Genomic DNA, 22906 nt, shown 5'->3' with positions numbered 1-22906 from the left:
CAAACGGTCACGTGTCCCAAAATTCCGCCACGCCCCCCTTCGCAAGCTAGAAAATCCTTGCGCGGCGCAAGGGCGCGCACACAACTTTTTTTCTGACTTCGCACGCGCTCAACCGGAAACAGCTGACCAAGAAAAAGAAAAAATGAACACTGCAGAGACCACGGTGACCGAGAGGATGCGCCTCTACAAACATCTGTACGACACGTCTATGAAGTTACACTGGGACAACGTTTGACAAAGTTCGTCTTGTTGCAAAGGACGAACAATCCACCTTCTCTTCTGTTTTTGCCGCAGCCGCTTAGCTCTGAGATATATACATATACAGTTCTACACCCAGAGTAAATTCATTCCGCATCAGATGTGCCAGCCTCTGCTGACGTGACACCACAGGTGGTATTGTGTATGCTTTCTTCGTATGCTTTTCAGCTTGTTTCCTCAACAGTGACGCCCGCTGGTCTGGAGAGAACTACAAATGTGACGCATACTCGGCGCAAACTGCGCTTATGAGCTGAAGGAACTGTGAAGGGGCTGGCGCTTTCGATGACGTCATTAATGGTTCTCGAGCCAGAACAGTTGCGCGTTTGCGCCGAGTATGAATCAGCCTTAAGTGTGACTTTAAATTATGATGATGATCTCCAGTTAGGTGTTTTTAACAACTTTAAAGCTTCAAAGGGGAAAGGAAAACTGATAAATTTAAATTGAAAATCTTCTGGGACACATTTAAAAAAACTCAACAACCTGATAAGGAAGGCTGGTTCTGTTCTGGGGACGACTGTGGAACCTCTGGAGACAATAATGCAAAGAAGAATTTTGCATAAAATCAAGAGAATTATGGACAACCATGAACATCCTCTCCATGAGACTGTTATCGGAAAACAGAGTCTCTTCAGTCAAAGGCTTCTTCAGTTTGGATGCAAAACGGACCGCTACAGGAAATCATTCCTGCCCACAGCCATCAGCATCTATAATAACTCCTTGATTTAATTGAGCTACATCAACATTTAATTTCCCTCTGGGATAAATAAAGTATTTTTGAATTGAATTGAATTGAATTTGAATTTAATAGTTCCATGTTTTTTTTTCCTGTTTCAATCAGTGATTTGATTTTTTAATTATGCAGAATAGCTGATATACAGTTGTTATCAAAACCTTACATTCCTTTCATGTTAGCAAAATGAGTACCTGCTCTGAAACTGACCAGATACTTTTTATGTTCACTGACAGCCAGTCAATTATCAGAGGTCAATGTAACATCACACCACTGGCACACCTCCCACAGGGCAGACATGAGCTGCTTGATGCAGTTTGAAGGGCAGCTGAATTTACAGACCAACTGTACTTTGTAGAATCCACCACAAGGTGTCAGTAGAGGAACAATGCAGAGTTGCTTGGATTTCTGAAAATGTATGGATCTTTCCATAAACACAAGCACAGTCAATGCTGATCAAACTCGACAAACCAGAGTTCATTGTGCATCCTGTATATATTCAATAGAATTTCATTGAATGTCTTTTTTTCTTAAAGGGGAACTCCGGGGCATTTGAAGCGCATTTCCAAGTATTTAAAGTATTACAATATTACTGGGCATGTATTGTTGTAATGTTTTAAATACTTGAACGCAGTTTTTCTAGAGAAGATAATTGTTTTGTATATGGGATTATCGTCCATTGACTCTTTTGGGCTTTAACATGCGCGCGCCTACCGACAAGAGGTAAGTGACATGCTGTTTATAAAGTTGTTTTGTAACGTCCCCATGCCAGTAATGTGAGAACCATGCATATGGTTTTGATGGTAAGGCTTGTGACTTTATTGTCGGATGGTTTATAAAGTGGTGTGACGTTTCTGCAGTGTGCAAGTTGTTGTTTTACGTGGAAGGTTTAGCTCTTGCCCCTTAGCCACCACATATTTGGTTAGCATGACAGGCTGCGCAAACAGCACAATCGCTTCACAGGGAGCGTCGATTTGCACCGGTCTGTGTCCTACCGTCAGTATTTGACAACCTCTAGCAATGGAAATGCGCTTCAAATGCCCCGGAGTTCCCCTTTAAGTTACAATACAAGCCAGCATCACATGTTAATTTGTTTATTTAATTTACCTTAAGATAATCTTCCATTCCTTTTCCATACCAGCTTTGACCTACTTAGGGTTGCAGATAATCACATATGTATAATTTTATGAAATATAGAAATGGGAAAATTACAAAAAAACACGACATTTTAACAGCTATGAAAATAATCTAAATCACAGTTTAGAAAACTGCTCTACTCTAGAAGACAAAAACATTTTATCAGCAGCAAAAATCCAAAAGCTTAACTAGAATTTGCTTAATAAATACAAAATAAGAAATTTTTCAGAGTAAGGTTTCCTAGACTGATGAGACAAAAATTACTTAAAATTTGAATCTGGAAAAAATGGAGGAGATAATGACATGTAACATGTAGGGCTATTTTTGGAACTGTATCATTCTTTCTTTATTATAGATGAGATGACAGCATCAACAGGATGAATTTAGAGATTGTGAGTGTATAAGGAAAGGCCTACTTGGAGCCCAAAGTAAGTCTCATCACTTACCCTATAAAATCAAATCATTAATATTGGTGTGAAATAAGAGCCTAATGATGATTAAAATCCATCCTAGTGAGAACTTGAGGTTAATGGACAGTGTCCATGAGAACTGCAAGGTCCTCAAGTGGGGTTTGAAGCTTTATTTGTTGATGTTGGACTGGACCACATAATGCTCCTTGAACAGTCTGGTTGGGATAGGGTCTAAAATACAAGTTACACTGAAAGTCTTACACTGCAAGATCATTCTTCAGCTTTTGAACCTTGGGAGGTAGCTCATTTCAACCCAAATTTAGCATTACCTGCTGAATGAAGGCAAATGTGTTTTTTAAGCACTTCGGGTACTGCAGGTGGAATGCGTAGGTAAAGCCAAACCAGAGGCCCATTGCCTGAAGTAGGTTGGTGAGCGCTTCCATAACAAGGCTGTCCTCTAGGATGATCCCCAGTCTTGAGGGGTTTAGTTGTGGTGATGCTGGGCTTGCAGCGCTGGTGTCCTCATAGCAGAGGATTTCCATGGGAATGTCCACAGAGTCTCCCTCATTAAGATTCTATCGTGTGAAAAGCAAGACAAAAGGAGGACATTCAGGTTAACAGCAATTTGTCTACAATCAGCTGTGTGGTCTTGATAAATGTTATGATTTTCATAATTCACAGTGGTATTATTTTAGATAATGTTGCATAAACAAGCTAATAGAGGCCTTTTTTGTGTGTTCATGTACAGGTGTCTGTTGTAGTGTAGATCCCATGTTTTGACAATAGGTGGGGTATTGGACAATGTGATATGTGATAGAGAAAGGGTTAATTGCTCTTCAAGCGTGCTGCTGACCAGGGAGAAGCTCAGTTTTTTGCATATTAGCGGCCTAATTTGAGCCTTTTAGATATTTTTTTCTTATTTTGCGTGTAGATAATTAAAGGCAATATTAGAAATACATTGGAGATGTTTGGATTCATTCAGCGGAGCTGCCACAAATTCAATTCAATTCAATTTTATTTATATAGCGCCAAATTACAACAAATGTCATCTCAAGACACTTAAATAATACAGTCCAATTCAAGCCAATTGGAGTTCAATTCATTGTAATCATAATTAATTTAAAAATAATCCAATTCATTCATAAGAGCCAATTCAAAAACAATTTCCTAGCTAAGGAAACAAACATATTTACCTCCATACTCACCTCCATACCTTACAAACCTCGTCCACCCCTACTCCCCCACTCGACATCTCCGCTCCTCTGATGCAAACCTCCTCACTACCATCACCAAGACCAAGTACCTCACCCTTGGGGACAGAGCGTTCTCCATCGCTGCCCCTACACCGTAAAAAAAGAATAGTTGAGAATATTTGAAATTTACAGGCAACCGTCTGCATTCAGAATTGTATGTTTTGCCAATAATGTTCCCATCATAATCTTAACTATGATAACACTGTAATCTTTATTAAGAATTCTTAATTAAGTCAATTTTAAATTCCTTATTCTACCAACAAGGATTTTTCTTTTTGCTGAACAGTGACAATTCACTTTACTAAAAAAAGGCAATTGAGGTCATCACAATTTATCAATAAAGTATACATTCCTTTTGTAACTGTTCTACACAATTACAAAACTTCAATAATGTACAACAAACTTCACACTTTGTAAAAAACTTTATTTCCATAAGTATTTTTTTTAACAAAATCAAGTATTTTTTTTAACAAAATCAAGTATTTGTACCTACACAGCCTTAAAGGGGAACTCCGGGGCATTTGAAGCGCATTTCCATTGCTAGAGGTTGTCAAATACTGACAGTAGGACACAGACTGGTGCAAATCGGCGCTCCCTGTGCGGCGTTTGCGCTGTTTGCGCAGCCTGTCATGCTAGCCAAATACGTGGTGGCCAAGGGGCAACTGCTAACCCTTCCACGTAAAACAACAACTTGCACACAGCAGAAACGTCACACCACTTTATAAACCATCCGACAATAAAGTCACAAGCCTTACCATCAAAACCATATGCATGGTTCTCACATTACTGGCATGGGGACGTTACAAAACAACTTTATAAACAGCATGTAACTCACCGGCTGGTTGTACGCTCGCGCATGTGAAAGCCCAGAAGAGTCGATGGACGATAATCCCATATACAAAACAATTATCTTCTCTAGAAAAACTGCGTTCAAGTATTTAAAACATTAAAACAATATTACTGGGCATGTATTGCTGCAATGTTTTAAATACTTGAACGCAGTTTTTCTAGAGAAGATAACTGCTTTGTATATGGGATTATTCTCCATCGACTCTTTTGGGCTTTCACATGCGCGCGCGTACCAACAACCGGTAAGTGACATGCTGTTTATAAAGTTGTTTTGTAACGTCCCCATGCCAGTAATGTGAGAACCATGCATATGGTTTTGATGGTAAGGCTTGTGACTTTATTGTCGGATGGTTTATAAAGTGGTGTGACGTTTCTGCAGTGTGCAAGTTGTTGTTTTACGTGGAAGGTTTAGCACTTGCCCCTTAGCCACCACGTATTTGGCTAGCATGACAGTCTGCGCGAACAGTGCAATCGCCGCACAGGGAGCGCCGATTTGCACCTGTCTGTGTCCTACTATCAGTATTTGACAACCTCTAGCAATGGGATTGCGCTTCAAATGCCCCGGAGTTCCCCTTTAATGCACACTGGCTGATTCAGAACATGGGCCTGCACAACCTAAATGCTATAAGGTTCAACATGTCTGGTAAGTAAAAAAATCAATGTAAAATAAAGCCAATGATGGGCAACTATACTGCTGTATAAAGTGCAAAGTGCAATAACTACGCCAACATTGAAATAAAATGCCATCCGCATTTTTCTCTAAAACATAGCCGTACTACAACACCGTAAGAACATGGGCCATCAAGGGGAACTTGATGTAACCAGTACGCTTTTTAAAATACAACGTCGTATTCACTCTTACAATGCAAGTTTGTTCTTCAGAGATCGCACACGCTGTGTGCATTTTGGACCGATTTCCATGAAGATATTTTGCAAAGTTTCGAAAGTATACTTCAGAGCCTTCGGGTAGGAGATATTCAGGGCATAAAGGAGGCCAAAAAGGTATGCCAGAGCAGTTGGAGTATCTGGGAGATCTTGCAAAACCACTCTCTCTTCGAGGAGGACTGCAATGTTTTGCACTCGCGTAGATGTCCCTGGACCACAGTCTTCACGAACATAAAGAATTCCCACAGCCACGCCCTGGAGAGCCACATCATCTACATCGGTCTCCTGAGGAAAAAAGGATTTTACACTCACATTGACTTTGTAAATGTGTTCTGCCCTCTCCTGTACCATCTACTCATGACAAAACAGCTTATCAATGACAGCTCCCTCATCACTGAGATGTTTGAACTGTTGCCCTCAGGGAGGCGCCACAGGTGCAATTAACCCCACCCCCTCTTCTATTCATTACCTCCTCTTACACTAATACGCCATTTTTATTCTCTGTTGTAGTCTATTACTGTCCTACATATATGTCGGCATACTTTCAGTCTGAGTGTGCATGCGTATAGTGTACACAGTATATGTGTATATGAGAAATAAAAGGTATTGTGAGCCGTTATACGATTTCTTTGAAAAAAAAATGTAGTTCCTGTTTGATGTTAATGACTACTTACAAGGCATTCTCTGAAGAGTTCCTTAGGTTCATCACGGAGAAATACTGGAAGTCCTCGAAGAGCAGCGTCTTTGCGGTGCCAGAGGATGTCAGAGGTCTATGCCAAAAAAGCAGAAAAAAAACAACATGGTTAGTTAGGTCACAATAGTTGAGGTCATACACTTCCTTATAGTAAAAATCTTTTTACTCATTTTCTTTTTACTCCCATAAATTAAAGGTTTTTCCCCAGCAACTACACTGTTCCAGAAACACACACATAAATGGGACAGCTAAAAGAAAGCAAAACAACTCCAAGTGAATCATGATCGATCATGTCAATCTATGATATCAGCCTGTCCAGTTAGGATGCAACACTCATTGTGAATTTATTTTGCCTTCCGACTGGACAGTTGGCAAAACCGATTTCACAACGAGTGTTGCTTTCTAGCTGGACATGCTGATATCATAGAAGTAAGCTGACTGACTTGCTTTGCTGTTCCTTTTAGGTTTTTGAAGCAGTGCAAGGTATGTACATTGTTTATTTGTTTTGTTGGGTTTTTTTTTAAACCTGGTTTGAGCAGTCTTCCAAAAGGTAAGTATTTCAACCACAACATACCTCATCATCAAGCTTCGCCATGACATCCTCCATAGCCTTTCCAAAGGCTGCTTTTCGGGCACGGTACAGACGAAGTAGTTTGGGAGTGTATTCGTCCACTGCAGCTCTGAATGTCGTCAACAGCATCTTGTTTGTGATGCGAAAAAACTCAGCATCAATCTGTCAAATACACAAAGCAACATACACAAAAAGGTACAAGTCAAACAATGGAGGGGTTCTCAGGATACAGACGTCTACAGTAGTACCAAATTTGTAAATTCTTACCTGCTCTTTGAAAAATAAAGCAGGCCATCTGTCCTGCACTTCAGTCACCATCGGCTGGTCATCAACAAGCTCCCTTCTCCTCAGGGAAAAGGTCATTTCCATTGTTTCCCTTATGAATTTCTGATCGATTTTGGCTTTCTTTGATGCTTCCACCAAGAGCTTTCTTTGCTGTTCAAGTGAGGCATCATCCTGCTGATTTGGATGTTCAGGAAAATGATTAATCTCACCACGTTTGGCCTTCTTCAGTGTGTATGGTCCAGTCTCTCCATCTGTCTTTCTTTTGCTATTAAGGGAAACGTCACTGCAACCAGCCAGTCGCAGCTTTGCTCTGAAGTTGTTGAACTTGTTCCTGATACTGCCAAGCCATCCATCATAACCATTGCCATCGACATCTCTGAGGCACGGATATTTGGTAATCAAAGCAACTGCAATCGATTCAACTTCATGAGGCTGAGGATACGCTTTTATAGCAAAAGCAGCATGGGCAAGTTTGTCAAGAATGTCTGTCTTAATGTCTCTTGTAACATCAATGCTTTTCTTGGTCTTCTCATATGCCTCATTGCCTTTTCTTAACTTCAGCTCAACATCAAGGGACAGAGCGGGGATAAGGAATGGACAGGGCCACTCTGACGCACTGCGCAAATTTCCTGAGGTGGTGGGCGAGGGGCTGGGTGAAGTGGCAGGTGAGATTCCTTTGGAGGAGCTTAAGCTTGCAGTGTCAAGTGACGAGATGGATCCAAGGGACTGTGATCGCTCCAAGGGATCTTCATAAGCTGAATGCCCTTTCCACTTAATGTGTAGAACTGCACGTTCAGCTGGAAGTTCTGATATATCTGACAAATCGCAGCGGGCATTTTGGAATTCAGGGTCCTCAAACTGCAATTGGAAATCCCCCTGAAGTTGTAGTTTTTCTTTTATGAAATCCACAAGCGCATCCACAGACTCTGGCAATTCTTCAATTTGGACACGTCTTGCTTGATCAGCGGATATTATGACTCTGAGCAACAGTACCTATGAAACAGGAAACATTCAGGATCAGAAAATATACTGCTCGAAAAAATAAAGGACACACCAAAGCAACTCCCAAGTCACACTCATATTTCTGTGATAGCCTGTCCAGTTACAAAGCAACTGATTGTGAAGCCATTTTGCCTACTTTGTCATTTTTAACAAGCAATGGGTAGAAATTACTGTTAATAACTAAAATACGGCCAAAATATAGTTATTCGTCAGGTGGAGTCACAGACCATTTCTCTTTTTTTTTTTCATCAATTCTTGCCTAGTTTTTGGTCACATGTGAATTTTGACAGTTTCACACCCCTTTAGTAACCACGAGGCGGTGTCTGTCACCCATTGAATTTGCTCAGGTAGTCCTACTCATCTCGGATGAGTGGCACTCACTGAGCAAATTGAGTGAGATAGACACCGCCTCATGGTACCTCCAGGTGTGGGACACTGTCAAAATGCAGATATGACCAAAAACTCTGCCAGAAAGGATGAAAAAAGAAAAATGGTCTGTGACACCATCTGATGAATAACTGGTTTTGGGGCGTATTTTGACTATTACCTCTACTTTCTAGCCATTGCTTGTTAAATTCGCACAACAGTAAGCAAAATGGATTCACACTGCATGTTGCTTCGTAACTGGACAGGCTGGTATCACAGAAGTATGATTGACTGGGAGTTGCATTTCATTGCTTAGGTGTTCCCTTTACTTTGAGGCAGTGTAATACATTATACACAATACAAACACATTCATGGAATTGGAATTTATGAGACTAGTTTTGGAATAACGTTGTAAGACTCACCATGATTCGTCTAACAATGTGTCCTCAGCGTCACCCAGAGCCTTCCCCCAACAAGGTAAGCTGCCAAAGGATAGTAATGATTCAATTGATTGACGTCAACAACTGTGATTTCACCATAGACACTGTCCTCTACTTGAAAAGACCTATGATGCTCAAAGTACCAGGCGACAAGCTTCTTTGACAAGAATAATACTTTGTCTCCATGGATAATGATGCTCAAAATTTTGAAAAACTCTGGCTGCCCATAGCAATGCCCAGCTGTGACAATCATGCCTTGAGAATATTCTGTTCCAAACAGTTCGAGTTTGCGAGTAATAGAAACAGTGTCAACATGTGGCAATTTTCTTAACACCGCAGATCTCTGTGCACTGCCCAAAGTTTCCACCTTAACAGCTACAACTTTGTCGATGTACAAGTCAGACTTAAAGAGGCTTTGTCCAGCCAAATTGTATGCCATTAACTGCTGATGCTTTGTAGCTAAGGAAAGCAGTACATTCTTTGTGTTATGTATATCCCGAGCAACTCTCTTGAAGACACTGTGCTTTGCTTCGAACCTCATGGTCCATAGTTCCACTAACGGACCATAACAGCGTATGAGGTGTGGATAATGCTCAATTATGTGATGTTTCGGTTTTAAGACAAAATCAGGAAACGTGGCTTTAAGTAGCAAGCGATGATCTGATAACTTAAATGCCAGATAACTTAATGTTTCTTCTGTGAATTTGTCAGAAACAACTATTTGAACGATCTCCTTCAAGTCCATTAATATTTCCCATGATGGTTCATTCTCTGGGACGAGCCAACCAACCATGAGAGGAAGCAGTCGCAGCAGCGCCCAGTTTTCATGTCCATTCCCCCCAATAGACTTCTTTGAAAGGGCTGATTTAGCAATGACCTTTGGCTTGTTGACTTTATCTGTATATTTATAGGGGAATGATCTGATGCTGTGGTTAAGTCGGGCCAAAGTGAAAAATCCTTTAGAAATCAAGTCTGAAAGGCACAATGCTAATTCGATCGGAACAATGCCTTCAAAAGCGTCGTGCAAGACATCAGGGGGGAACCCCGTTACAGGATGAAAGTTGGACAAATGCTTACTCAAAACACACTCACGTTTAACACCATTTACACTCTTAATGGTTTCATTTCGCTTAAGCTCTTCCACAAACTCATTGTGCTGTTCAACAGTTCTCAAAACAAAATCCCCTGATTTAACAGTTGCTATTTCTCTATGACTCACCAAGCAAAAACGGCAAAACTTATCCACAATAAAGCTTTCCTGGAATCCTGCTAAACCATGTGCTCCGAGATTATCTGCACAGACACAAAACAACTTTACATTAACGGTCGTCTTCAAGTTCTCCACAAAGACCCCATGTTGACCAACCAGCTTAAGATCCTTTATGAGGGGCTCTAAAAAACTCTCATAACCAAACTTCTTGACATCAACACTCTTTCCTAAAGCTCCCAACTGAATGGATGTCAAACCTGCCCTGAACTTCGCTGGTAAGTTTAGGATGACCCAATACACTCCAACTATTTTGTGGATCTTGCGTGATGTTCCTAACGGGTTGCACAATTCAAACTCATCAATGTAAAGGGCTATACTGATTTCTGTCTCTTCAGTGAGGGAAACATTGTGCTGCCTAAAGTAATGGCCATCCTGGAAAGTCCTGTAAACACCAGGCAAGTGCTCTTGACTCAAAACTAATGCACCTGAATAATCTGGGCGTCTCAACAAGTTTTCAAGCACCAAAGTCAAAGGTACATAAACAAACGTGTTTCTACTATCTTGTGCGTATCGATATTCTACTGCCTCAATCAAAGGAAAAGTTTGTGCAAAATACAAGTTTCTTCTGTAGTCAGTGGATAGGCAGCCCTTTTCAGAAATTGTTGACAGCAATGGATTGGATGCAAAAACTGAATCAACTATCTCCTTAACAATTGTGTTCTCTGATGAAATGTTGTGTTTTGCCAGAACCTCTGACACTACCTGAAAAGCACTGGATTTTGAGCAAATCAATATATCACGTAGTCCCTCAATTATTGTTTGAACTGCACTTCGTGAGACATGCAAAACGGTTTGCATAGACAGAAAAAGACTTGCAAGTTTGTGCTCAACTGTTGTACCATCAAAATTATCTGCTGTATGACTCGATTCTTGTGGAATGGAAGTTGAAGCAGCAATATCATCGTCATCAATACTTCCAGCTGCAGGTACAGCAAAAGGCTGAATCACAGTTCTAAAGTCATTTGTATCATATTGCTTGTGTTTTCTGCTTTTGTGTGAACTGAATGTTTTGTAAGTGTTTGTTTTAAAGTCACAGCCTGAAAAAGGACACTGAACAGTTTCTTGAATTTTGAGGTGATTTCCTAGGTGTTTAAAAAAATCCCTTTCAGAACATAATTCCTGAAACTCACAACATTCACATTTGAAATTCAAATTAGGCTGATTATGAACAAGTGCACCTTTGTTATGATATCTTGAGAGGTGTGACTTGAGGGCTCCTGGAGTTTTGAATACACACGGACAGTTGGAGTGCACACACGGCCAATGGTGGGGTCTCCTGTGATGAAGCTGCTGGTGTCTGACAAGACTGTCTTGGTCTGCAGAGAAACCGCAGTACTTGCAGAACATGGGAGATTTGTTATATCTGAAACATATAATCAGAGTATTCCAAATAAGTTTAGTATCCATAAGAAAAACCCTTGTGCTAGGAACCACGTAGCATACCAAAATAACATTGCATTACATTTAAGGTTACTATTTAATAGCTAGCACATTTGATGTGCACAAGTTAGATGTCATCACAAACGTGGGCAATACGGCCTTACAGACGTACACTACTATCCATATAACAGCTAAACAGCAACATCAAAACATAGATCATGACAACATGAACGACTTTGAGTCGTTTAATGTTAGCTTTACCAGTAAATGATATGGCTAGTCCCTGGTGAACAGGCAGCGTGTCACTAGACTAGTGCGATCAGCTAGCAAACATTGCACAACGCATGGTCAATGTGCGCACTGAAATCAGAAATACCGCGCTGGTAAAATAAGAGGGCCATATAGTGTACCAAAGATACACTGCCGGTTTGTAAATGGGATAAACACACAGACAACATGGTTGAACATCTCTGCAGGACTTCACTCGAAATTTAGCTAACGTGATTGCCACATGAGCTAGCTTAATATCAAACACTGGGTCAAAACTAAAACATGGTGTGTATCGAAATCTCGTAATTCATAAAAACGCACACAGACCTTTTAAATTATGTCTTGAGTAGGACACAATATTGTACTTACAGCCTGGTAACGTACCTTTTCAAAGTTTGGCCATCCTGGCTGCATGTCAAGTGGAAAAAATTTCAACCGGAGAGAGAAACACGTTGCTCAGTCAGCCCTTCCAATTTCGAGAGGAAAGGTGGGAAACCCCGTGTCTTGGCCAGTAAGCGCATGCGCCGAATAAACACCTGTGGCGATTATGTATTTTCAATTAAGATTATTCACTATTGTATATTTGCACATCACTGAGGTGCGCCCTATCAGTTTGATGAGGATTTTTCTGTTCGTTAATAATTATTCATATTTCCTTATCCATTCAATTGTGAACATGCAATTACTTGAACAACGCGTAATTCTGTTTTTTACAGTGTACCCTTTGGAACTCCCTGCCCCCCGCCATCCGGAACTCCGATACACTCCCCTCATTCAAAAGCCAGCTCAAAACCCACCTGTTCAAAATCACCTACAACACCTGATAAAATGTTCCTCTCCCCACCATCTACCACCACCCCCCACTCTCCCAGGCTTCTGAACCTCTTCCACTCTAAGGGCGGGACCATGGGAGTGAGGTTGCAGGCTGTCCTACTGAAAGTATCCGAAGTTTGGCCATATTATGTTTTTTATTTAAATGTATAAATGTAAATAAATATATATACATATATATAAATCTGCAGGAGGAAATGTTAACCTTTGTGTATTAAATAAGTGTCTTTTTAATTACAGCAGGTTGCATACACTTGTCCACCGAATTAGACATTGTTTATCACACAGTCTAGCCTGGCTGATGCGTCCACAATCTCGATGAGATGGTGGTCTGGAAACTAGGTGTGCATTTTCTCGTATTTGAGGCGTGGTTTACGAATGCCTAGAGCCGTTTATTGGGCGCTACGAATGTCTATCAAATGGCGTCTGGTTCTTCCCATGCTGCTTTGCGCACGATTCATAGCCAATTGTATCACTTATACCAGATGATGACAGAAATTCGACGACAAAGAAGAAGAAAAAAAAGTAAAATAAAAGTAAACTTGCGCTCTAAGCTACTTAAAGTGATGGTTCGGAGTAGATTCACCCTAGGGTCATTTGAACCGTGACATCCAGCCAAGTTTTTCCGATATTGGCTGATATTGGCTGTTATTCCGAATAGCTTAGTACGAGCGCTAATGGACCCTGGCAGTATCTCCAAAATTACCACACTAAAATCACATGCCATGACACCAAACTTCTACAGTAGTACAAATATGGTCTGTACTCACAAAACGATGCATTTGGAAGTTTGTACATAGTCCAGGAGTTTATTATTATCAACACAAGCCTAATAGCTTCTCTGCTGCTAAAGCTGCGTCGACGTCACTTCCTTGATCTGGGAGCTTCAATGTAAGATGAGGGTTGATCTACTACTGTAGACAACAAAGTATATGCTATATTCTACATGAATTTTTATGTTGTAGAGTTGTGAATTTATTTTATCAATGGAGAAATTGAGCAGCCTTGCTTTGTGTTTTACATTACTCTGCTCTTACCAGTGTATTTTCTGTATAAATGTAAACGTCTGACTCTTTAAACACCAGCTGCCACTCACCCCTATTTTCTAGCTGCTTTAACATCAACATTTTGGGAAATAGCCTACTTTGGCAGTCCCTCTATGAGTTAAAATAAAGTTAGAATGATATCGATTCTCTTCCTCTACCGTAAATTTGAAGGTACAACCAGCAGCATATCTTATCATAAAACATAGAAACAGGGAAGCAGCTAGTTTGTCCAAAAGTGACAAAACTCACCTACCAGCTCACCATGAGTTATGATAAACATAACATTTAAAGTGTTTTGGTTTTACGGAAGTTTATTTTCTTTTCCAGGACCAGTGACTTTCTGGAGTCATAGATGGTTCTCTGAAAACCTCAGTTAAGACAGGAAGTGTTTCATAAAACTGGTCTCTCAGACAGCACATAAAGGATAATTGACAGTGGTTTCTTTCAAAATAACACAAGTCTAAGCCTCCTAGCGTTAAAACTGATCCATGACCTTGAGTAATATTAATTTATGTTATTTCAGGCTCCTAGCAATCCTACTATAAACATGAGCAGAGACATCGTCATCCAGTGTCTGATGTTGTACCTGGGGGATTCTGCCGATCAGCTCTTTAAAGAGTCTGATGTAAGTTGAAAGGCATATCTCTATCTATCTCAATCTCTATTTATTTAGGACCATCTTCTGTAGCTGTACAGTCTAAAATACAAAATGTTCTTGTTATTTTAGGATGCAGATGAAGACAGTGTGGCACAGGACCTTGCTGTACAAGAGATGAAAATCTACAGCATCCAGAATATACTGTCGGAAGGTGCAGAGGACATCGGAATCATGATAGACGGAACAAAGGTCCTGACTGCTCTGGGTAATTTTCCAAGGGCTTGTGACATGCTCATTGGTTTGGCATATGCAGTGAATCTTGCCTATCCGAAGGGGCTCAGGTACACTTTTGAAGCCTTTCAGAAACTCTTCCTCGAACTGGATTGTTCAAAGCTTTCCCTAAAAGTGAACAGGCTCAAGAGCAAGCTACTGGCTTAAGAAAGGGACCCTAAATAAACTGGATTGCTCAGTAATTCTGTGCTGCAGTTAAGTGTTCAAGTCTTGTTCAGAAAAAAATATGTTATCCAAACTCATTTGAAGGGTGTGATGTTATACTTTGGACTAACAACTGGCACAAGTAACTGTTTTTGTAGCTTGTTATTCCAGAAGTTTGAGCAAATGATAATCCTGCATTATAACCAGGACAGTGAGAGTTGTGTTTTTAAAACACAGAGCTTCTTGATGGACTATGAACACTTGGCCACCAGTTTAGGACATATGGATGCCAGTGACACAGTCCACTGTCACAGGCAAAACCAGACACTCCTCTTGTTTTTCATGATTCTTCTGATTTTCTTGCAACACCACCTCACAGCACCACTATGAAAATGTACACTCCTCTCACATGAGTATGATCACCATGTGGTATGAAACATTGCTTTGGATAATGGTGAAATGGTCAAAAAAAAAAAAGAATATTGGCAAAATGGCTGGGCCCTTTCCGGGTCAATCAAAAGGAGACTTTTCAAACCAAGGCGTCAAGAGGATCAACAGCAGCTCAAACGTTTTGACTACCTTGCCTAAAAAATGGCGCTTATGCTGAGTGTCACAAGTTCTTCCTCTTTGAGAGTTTGTTTTGATTTCCAAACAGTGTATTTAGAGACTTTTTTTCCTGCCTTGTTCTCTAAGATGAAACTTGAAACATGCCCTACGACTCATCTTGGGAAGGGTTGAACGCTAGTCAAAGGATGCCACTCACTGTGAAAAATCTAATTTTTCCATCACTTTTTATTTTATTTTATCTGCCTCTTTTCTGCTGCTCAGCATGCAAAGAGAAAGTGTCTTTGCATGCATTTTTATTCCGCATGTCATCTTTGCTCCCTGAACCTTTTACGACTGCACTGGGCCAAATACAAAGTCATCTAAGTCATATATATTTAATAGGTCTTAATAAAGAATCTTGCATTTTTTGCAGTGCATCTTGAACTGTGACACTCTGAAATAGATTGTTTTAAAGTTGTTATCATGATTTACTCACCACCTCCAGCTACTGTACTACTCTGCCTTCCACAGTCTGCTTGAGAAAACATTGCTCACAGGCTTTACAGTGGGTGTTTCCAGTTGTTTCCGCCCAGAAATAGGCTGCATGTCACCGTGGTATTGTTACTTATTAAAAATTCACGCACAGAATAATTTGCCTGTGCATTTTTTAGTCATTGTCTTGCAGTTCCACAGCTGTTAAATGTATTTAAAACATGCTTATACTATATGTTGGATCTTGTTCTTAGATCCTCAGGACCTGGGCTCATTTGTGATAATCAGTCAGAAGCTGTCACTGTCATATGGTTTACTTCAAGGCATTGTCTGAGAATCAGTGCTGCAGTTAATTACTCTTCAGGTGTGTTCAGAAAAAATGTCATACTCATTTAAGAGACTTGTTGCTGTGATTCTGTTGTGTACACCAGGGATACATATGTTGCATGTTTTAATAGAGGTATTGAATTTGCACAAATTTACGATTTAAGTGCCACTTGAGTTAGTGAAGAACCAAACCAAACAAAGTACCTGTCAACACAGGGATGTTTTGATGTGTTTTTACAGCCATTTCTTTGTATTTTGGCATTTTACACAAAAAAAACATGTTTGAAAAAAGTTGAAAATTTATGTGTAAACAAAGTTTCACAAATAAATGTTTACCTTCTGTTTTCCATATGGTAATTTGTTAACTGACCGTCAGTAAATTCTTGCAACAAGAAGACATGGTATTAAGTGGATTAAACATAAAAAAAATGATGGCAACAAAGTTACAATCAATAACATTAAATAGATTTTAAGCCATGTGGTAGCTGATACAACCTATTTTATTTATTGAATCCAAATCTTTCTTATCCAGATATTTAGAAAAATAGCCTCAAGTTCACCCATAAAATTAGTAAATATAAATCAATATCATCCAGATATTCAGTAAATATGAATTAATTCCACTTACTTAATCAGTAAATCTAAATCACTTTTTCCACAGATATTTTGTAAATCTAAATTAATTTTTTTCAGATACCTAGTAAATATTACAGTTTTTTTTCAATCGCTAACAAGCGCTTACCCATACTTCAGATACTTTTTCTAAACTCTTAACACAGAGCACAAAAAAAAAAAAAAAGCACAAAATTACTGTATATCTAATCTCTGTGATCTTCAGGGTTAGGCCACATGTTTTCATCAACATCGCATTTGATATTATCCAAGGCGATGCACCTGGGATAAAACCGCTTGGTATGTCGGATCAACCCTTGGCAATCATCAACTGTGATGTCCCTGCAGCCAGTATCCATGGCTTCAAGGAGGGACATCTGGTCATGTGACTGATGGTCATGGCCAGATTGAATCCTGCCTCATCTATGTATATGAATTCATGAGGGGCCTGGTTGGCCTCCAATTCTATAACTCTCTGAAACAAAGTTTATGTAAATCTCATTACTGTATACCATATTGTACTGTAACCTATTACTGTGTAGGTTACCTACTTGCAAAGTGCAAAGCTTATAGAACTGGACATTGAATTGAATATACAGAACTATACCTGGATATATTGTCGTCGTAGTGCCTTGACTCTCTCACTGTGCCTCTCAAAGGGAACAGTGTAGAGCTGCTTCATCCGCACTCTGTGTTTGGACAATGTCCATGTAATGGTTGTGAGGCTGATGCTATCGATATTGTCAAATATCTCATGGTCCTCCACAATTCTAGTTTGAATTTCATGTAGTTTTATTGCATTATTTGTAACAACCATTTCTACAATGGCAAGCTCTTGATCATTATTGAGGAGCTTTCATTTAATAAATTCTAATTGTGCAGTCTGTTGTCAATACCTTAAACATTTCACATGGTAAAACACAATTTGCAGATCTCATTTACACTTTTTATCAGAACTCTAAACACATTCTCATTCTCAAAACATATTCTGCACTCTAATGCACATAATAAATAATAATAATAATAATGACTTGGTTTTATATAGCGCCTTTCAAGTAACCCAAGGTCGCTTTACAAAAAGGAGATGGGGCTAGGGAATAGAGGAAAGAAGAGGGGAGGGGGTAGAAATGGGGATGGGGCCAAGGTGATTAAGGACCATAGGCCTCAGTGAATAAGTGGGATTTGATGTGCTTTTTAAACGTTTCCAGTGTGGGAGCTTGGCGGATATGGAGAGGTAGACTGTTCCAAAGGGTGGGGGCAGCAACACAGAAGGCTCGGTCTCCAAAGGTCCGTAGTCTGGAGCGGGGAGTGACGAGCTGGTTCTTGCCAGAGGACCTCAGGGACCTTGGTTTGGAGTGTTGCTGGATGAGATCGGAGAGGTACTGGGGAGCAAGAGTGTGGAGGGATTTGTATGTGAGGAGTAGGATTTTGTAGGTGATGCGTGACTTCACTGGGAGCCAGTGAAGGTGTTTCAGTGTGGGGGTAATGTGTTGCCACCGCTTTGTGTTGGTGAGGATCCTGGCAGCCGAGTTTTGGACACGCTGTAGTCTGTCCAGTGCTTTGTTTGGAAGACCATAGAGGACACCATTACAGTAGTCCAGACGGGAGGTGATGAAGGCATGGATCAGAGTCTCTGCAACTGGGTCTGACAGTGAGGGCCGGAGTCTGCAGATGTTTTTGAGATGGAAGAAGGTGGATTTGGTGGTGCTACTGATATGAGCTTGGAGTGAGAGGTTACAGTCCAGGATAACACCCAAGTTGCGTACTTCTTGGGAGGGCCTGATGGTACAGCCATCAACATTCAGTAGGACATCCTCAACTTCCTTGGACTGAGATGGAGAGGCCACCACCATGAGCTCTGTCTTGTTGTTGTTGTTCAGTTTGAGTAAGTTGGTGGCCATCCAAGTCTTAATGTCTCTCAAACAGTGAACTAGTGATAGGGGAGGGAGATGGGCAGATGGTGTAGTGCTAATGTAGAGCTGGGTGTCGTCAGCATAGCAATGAAAACTGAGCCCATGTTGGCGGATGATCTGGCCGAGAGGGAGCATATAGATGGTGAACAGCAGGGGGCCAAGCACTGAGCCTTGGGGCACGCCGTGGTTGACTGGAGCTGGGGTCCTAGTGGAGAGGTAGGAGTGAAACCAGGAGAGGGCGGAGTCAGAGAGGCCTAAATGATCATGGAGACGGTGCAGCAGGATGGTGTGGGAGACTGTGTCAAAAGCTGCAGACAGGTCTAGGAGGATGAGAAGGCTGATGAGGCCATTGTCTGCAGCTATGAGGAGGTCGTTCATGATCTTAATGAGCGCCGTCTCCGTGCTGTGGTGAGGTCGAAAGCCAGATTGGAGGGGTTCATAGAGTTCATGGTGGGACATGTGGTCTTGTAGTTGGGCAGCCACTGCTCTTTCCAGAATCTTGCTGAGGAAGGGTAGGTTGGAGATAGGGCGGTAATTTCCAGGGTCATCAGGGTCCAGGCTGGGTTTTTTGAGGGTGGGAATGACCACAGCCGTTTTAAAACTGGAGGGCACCACACCAGATGTAAGGGAGGTATTAATGATGTCAGTCATGGTAGGGCAAAGCGTGGGTAGGCAGGCCTTTACCAGTGCCGTGGGCATGGGGTCCAGTTTGCTAGAGGTGATTTTAGCTTTTGACACAAAGTCCATGACCTGGTTGTTACTGAGTGGTGAAAATGAGGAGAGGGAGCACTGATGTGGCTGGGCAGAAGAGGTTGAGTTGCAGTCCTCCAGGTGAAAGGCAGGTGGACATGGAGCGCCTGTCTGACGGAGCTGCAGGTGAATGTCGTCCACTTTCTGTTGAAAGAAAGTTTGGAACTTGCCGCAGAGTTCAGCGGCGTCCGATGGTTGGGGTGGATCTGGAGGGCGGAGGAGGCGGTTTATAGTGGAGAAAAGCTGCTTTGGTTGATTCTGATGTTTACTGATGAGAGTGGAGTAATACAGAGTTTTTGCCCTGGAGAGAGCCTCTTTGTAGTTCCCCACATGGTCTTTGTAAGCCTCTTGATGTACAACTAGTCCAGATTTTTTTGTACAGTCTTTCAAGCCGACGCCCAGCTGCCTTCAAGAGGCGGAGCTCAGGAGTGAACCAAGGTGCAGGCTGGCTGAAAGTGACAGACCGAGTCTTCAGGGGGGCTACAGCATCCAGACTGCGAGAGAGAGCTGTGTTGTAGTGCTCGGTTAGGGCATCCACAGTGTGGCTGGAGGGGTGGGAGGCAAGATGTAGTGCCAACATGCTCAACAGTGCAGGTGTGGATACGCGCTTGATATTTCTGAACGTGATTGTGCGATTCACACGCAGTCTGGGTGGAGGCTCAGGTACAGAAAAGAGGATGGCATGGTGATCTGAGACAGCTAGGTCCAGGCACTGGAGATTGAGGGGAATTATGCCAGTGGAGCACACTAAGTCCAAAGTGTGGCCTTTAACATGTGTGGGACCATGTACATGCTGTGTGATGTTTAAACAATCAAGGATGGATAAGAACTCTGTTGCAAAAGGGCAGCTATGTGAGTCCACATGAATATTAAAATCACCCAAAATGATGGTGGATGGGGACATGGGGCAAGACAGTGGTGAGTAACTCAGAGAACTCAGAGAGAAACCCACTGTTGGCTTTGGGAGGGCGGTACACAAGTACAACCTGTAGCTGTGCAGCCCCTGTCATCACAAAGTGCACGCATTCGAAGGTGCTGGAGTTTATGGGGAGTTCTTTGACCATAATGTCTGAGTTGTAAATGACAGCCAGCCCACCACCACGGCCCGCGGAGCGAGGCTTTTGGATGTATACATAGCCTGGGGGAGTGGCCACATTGAGAGAGAAAAAATCCTGCTGATTTTGCCATGTCTCGGTCAGACACATGAATTGGAGATTTCTGTCAGTGATTATGTCATGGATTAATTCTGCCTTGTTGTTTAATGAGCGAGTATTAAGGAGCATAAAGTTTGCCGTCTTTATGGTGGACATATCAGAAGGACCAGGTATGAGAGCACAAGCCAGGGGACGCAGGTTGCCAAGCTCTGCGTGACGTTTGTTTTGATGACGTCAAGGAAGTATGGCATCGGACTGTAGAGACAGTCGGAGTTGTATTCATATGCACAAACTTATGTCGGGAGGCTCTGTGGACATATCTGGAACGACGCAGGATGTGGAGAGACTTTAAGACATCTAGGCAGCTCGGCAGGGTGGAGGAGCAGAGATTCATCAGTTCTGTTGCAGAGTATCTGAGAGCCATGCCGGGTGCGCACCTAGCTTGGCTAGCTTGGCTAGGCGCTAAGCCACTAGTTGCACTGCAGGGCGATACCGAGTGGCAGTCCCACCTGGATACAGCGACGGCACTGTCGATGGAAGGCCCAGAAAGCCACAGCGATGTTGGTCAGAGAAACTAGGATCTGCCGCCGGTGGTGCCAGGGTAGCCAGTCCAACGGTAAGATTCCAGTTTGTTCCGTAGTAGCCAACTGAATTAATCCAGGTAACGTTGGTAGTGCTTGATCACCACTGGTCGCGCAGAGCAATTAAAATCGTACTCAAGAAGTATGCGAAAATGTCAGATTAGACTCGCGGAAAGTGTCAAGTGGATAGTAAAGAGTGGAAAAGCTGGGCATGAGAAGCGGCGACATTCACGCCAGCGTCCTCTCACGTTTAGTTGCCATGGCAACATTGTCATCATACACATGTCATCCATACTGGTAAACACAAGTGGCAACAATCAAATGCAAATAGAGAACACATGTCATTCATTAAACACAACCACTCAAAACTGATTTCACTTGTTTCAAATGATGTGACACAACCAATATAAGCCAGGTCAGAGAGCAAACAGGCTATTGAAGGTGGGAAGGAGAAAGTCTTAGAATGGAAAGACGAAACAATGTGAGAGGACGAGGACAAGTGCGTATGCACCGAGCCGCTCAGGTAAGGGAATAGTTTACAGTTTTTGCCCGTTGCTTGAACACATTTTGCAAAACTTCGCTCATTGTGCCAAAACTCTACACACAAGCAAATAAGACACAACACTGGGAAATAAACCATTCACATCTGTGTCAACTTGAAACTCTGCTATCAAAACTTAACAATCCTTTGTCAAAATGTCACTGATGACAAAATGATACCCACTTGCATCATATGAATACACTTTCAGATCAGCAGCAACACACTAGTCTACTTTATATAAAACAGAGGTCTTCAACAGGGGGTCCGCGGAGGTACTGCAGGGGGGTCGCGAAATCTTTGGTTGATTAGACGATTTAAAAAAAAAAAAAAAAAAATTTAATTTTTTTTTTTTTTTTTTTTCCAAACAGTTTTTTCTCACAAATTGTGTGCAAACATGTGCCATCCACAGATGGTTTGAGGATTCATTGTCCCATCTACATGCAAACACTCTGGAGTCTAAATCCCGCCGGCGGGATTTTTTTTACATATCTCCAAAAACACATCTGTAACTCTGTGAGTTTTTGTCATTGAAACATATAAGTGACACCATTACAAACCTTGAAACTTGTAGTTTTCAAATATATATATATTAAAATAAATTATATAGGTGGCCCTTTTTAAAGAAAGTGAACAGAAATCTTTGGATTTTCTGTACTCTCAGACTGCAGCAGCTTCCTCGGCCACACCTATCGCTATTCACATGTAAAGTACCAGGTAATTGAGTGGCTATTCACAGGTGAGAACACGCCCCATTCAGCCAGCATGTGGGGGAAGGCAGCAATGTCCTGCCAGTGACAGACAATTATCACATGGAGAGTGACAGGGGGGTGGGGTGGGGGGAATCAGGGGTGTTACACACCCATCTAATTTGGGCTGCGGCTACACGAAAACGTTTTTCACTGTAAACGATACTTTTTCTTATCATTTCGCTGTCGCGGCCACACGGAGCCGGCGTTCCCACTACCCCAAAACGATAGTTTTTGAGAACGGGTTCCAGAGTGGGAAAGTTTGAAAACGGCCTCGTTTCGTTTCCATTGTTACAGCTAAAACGTTTTTGCGTCAGTCAAACGTTGACGCTGTGAGCCAATTTTAACACTTCTCTATTGTCTCACAGCGTGGCGTGACACAGTGGCGTGTGTACTGCATCGTTTCATCGTTTTCGTCTGGACCAGCAGCGCGATTCCGTGTGGTCGCAAGAATTTTCGTACCCGTTTTAAAAAAAAACCTCGTTTCGTTTTCGTGTAGCCGTAGCCTTGTATTCAACTCTCAGAGACAATGCC

At 41.7% G+C, this 22906-nt stretch overlaps 1 protein-coding gene across 3 annotated transcripts; it reads right to left on the bottom strand.

The window, feature by feature from the left end:
* Positions 1-5195: 5195 nt before the first annotated feature.
* LOC142400722 (uncharacterized) lies at positions 5196-12325 on the bottom strand. 3 transcript variants are annotated; one of them, XR_012772962.1, is made up of 7 exons: positions 12170-12325; positions 11329-11513; positions 8863-8922; positions 7055-8065; positions 6791-6949; positions 6197-6292; positions 5196-5807 (listed from the first exon to the last, which is right to left on the bottom strand). XR_012772962.1 is itself a non-coding variant. In XM_075485869.1 (7 exons), the coding sequence occupies exons 3-7, from the start codon at positions 8863-8865 to the stop codon at positions 5496-5498; spliced, it is 1581 nt and encodes a 526-aa protein (XP_075341984.1). In that variant the 5' UTR covers positions 8866-8922; positions 11329-11513; positions 12185-12314; the 3' UTR covers positions 5196-5495. The 3 variants fall into 3 exon arrangements, 2 of the variants coding, with proteins under 2 accessions (XP_075341984.1, XP_075341993.1); XM_075485869.1 differs by having other exon boundaries at positions 12185-12314; XM_075485878.1 differs by lacking the exons at positions 11329-11513; positions 12170-12325 and having other exon boundaries at positions 8863-9294.
* Between the last annotated feature and the right edge of the window lie 10581 nt (positions 12326-22906).

The sequence above is a fragment of the Odontesthes bonariensis genome, chromosome 2 (genome assembly GCF_027942865.1).
Source record: "Odontesthes bonariensis isolate fOdoBon6 chromosome 2, fOdoBon6.hap1, whole genome shotgun sequence".
NCBI lineage: Eukaryota > Metazoa > Chordata > Actinopteri > Atheriniformes > Atherinopsidae > Odontesthes > Odontesthes bonariensis.
This window is presented reverse-complemented; position numbering and strand designations above follow the sequence as displayed.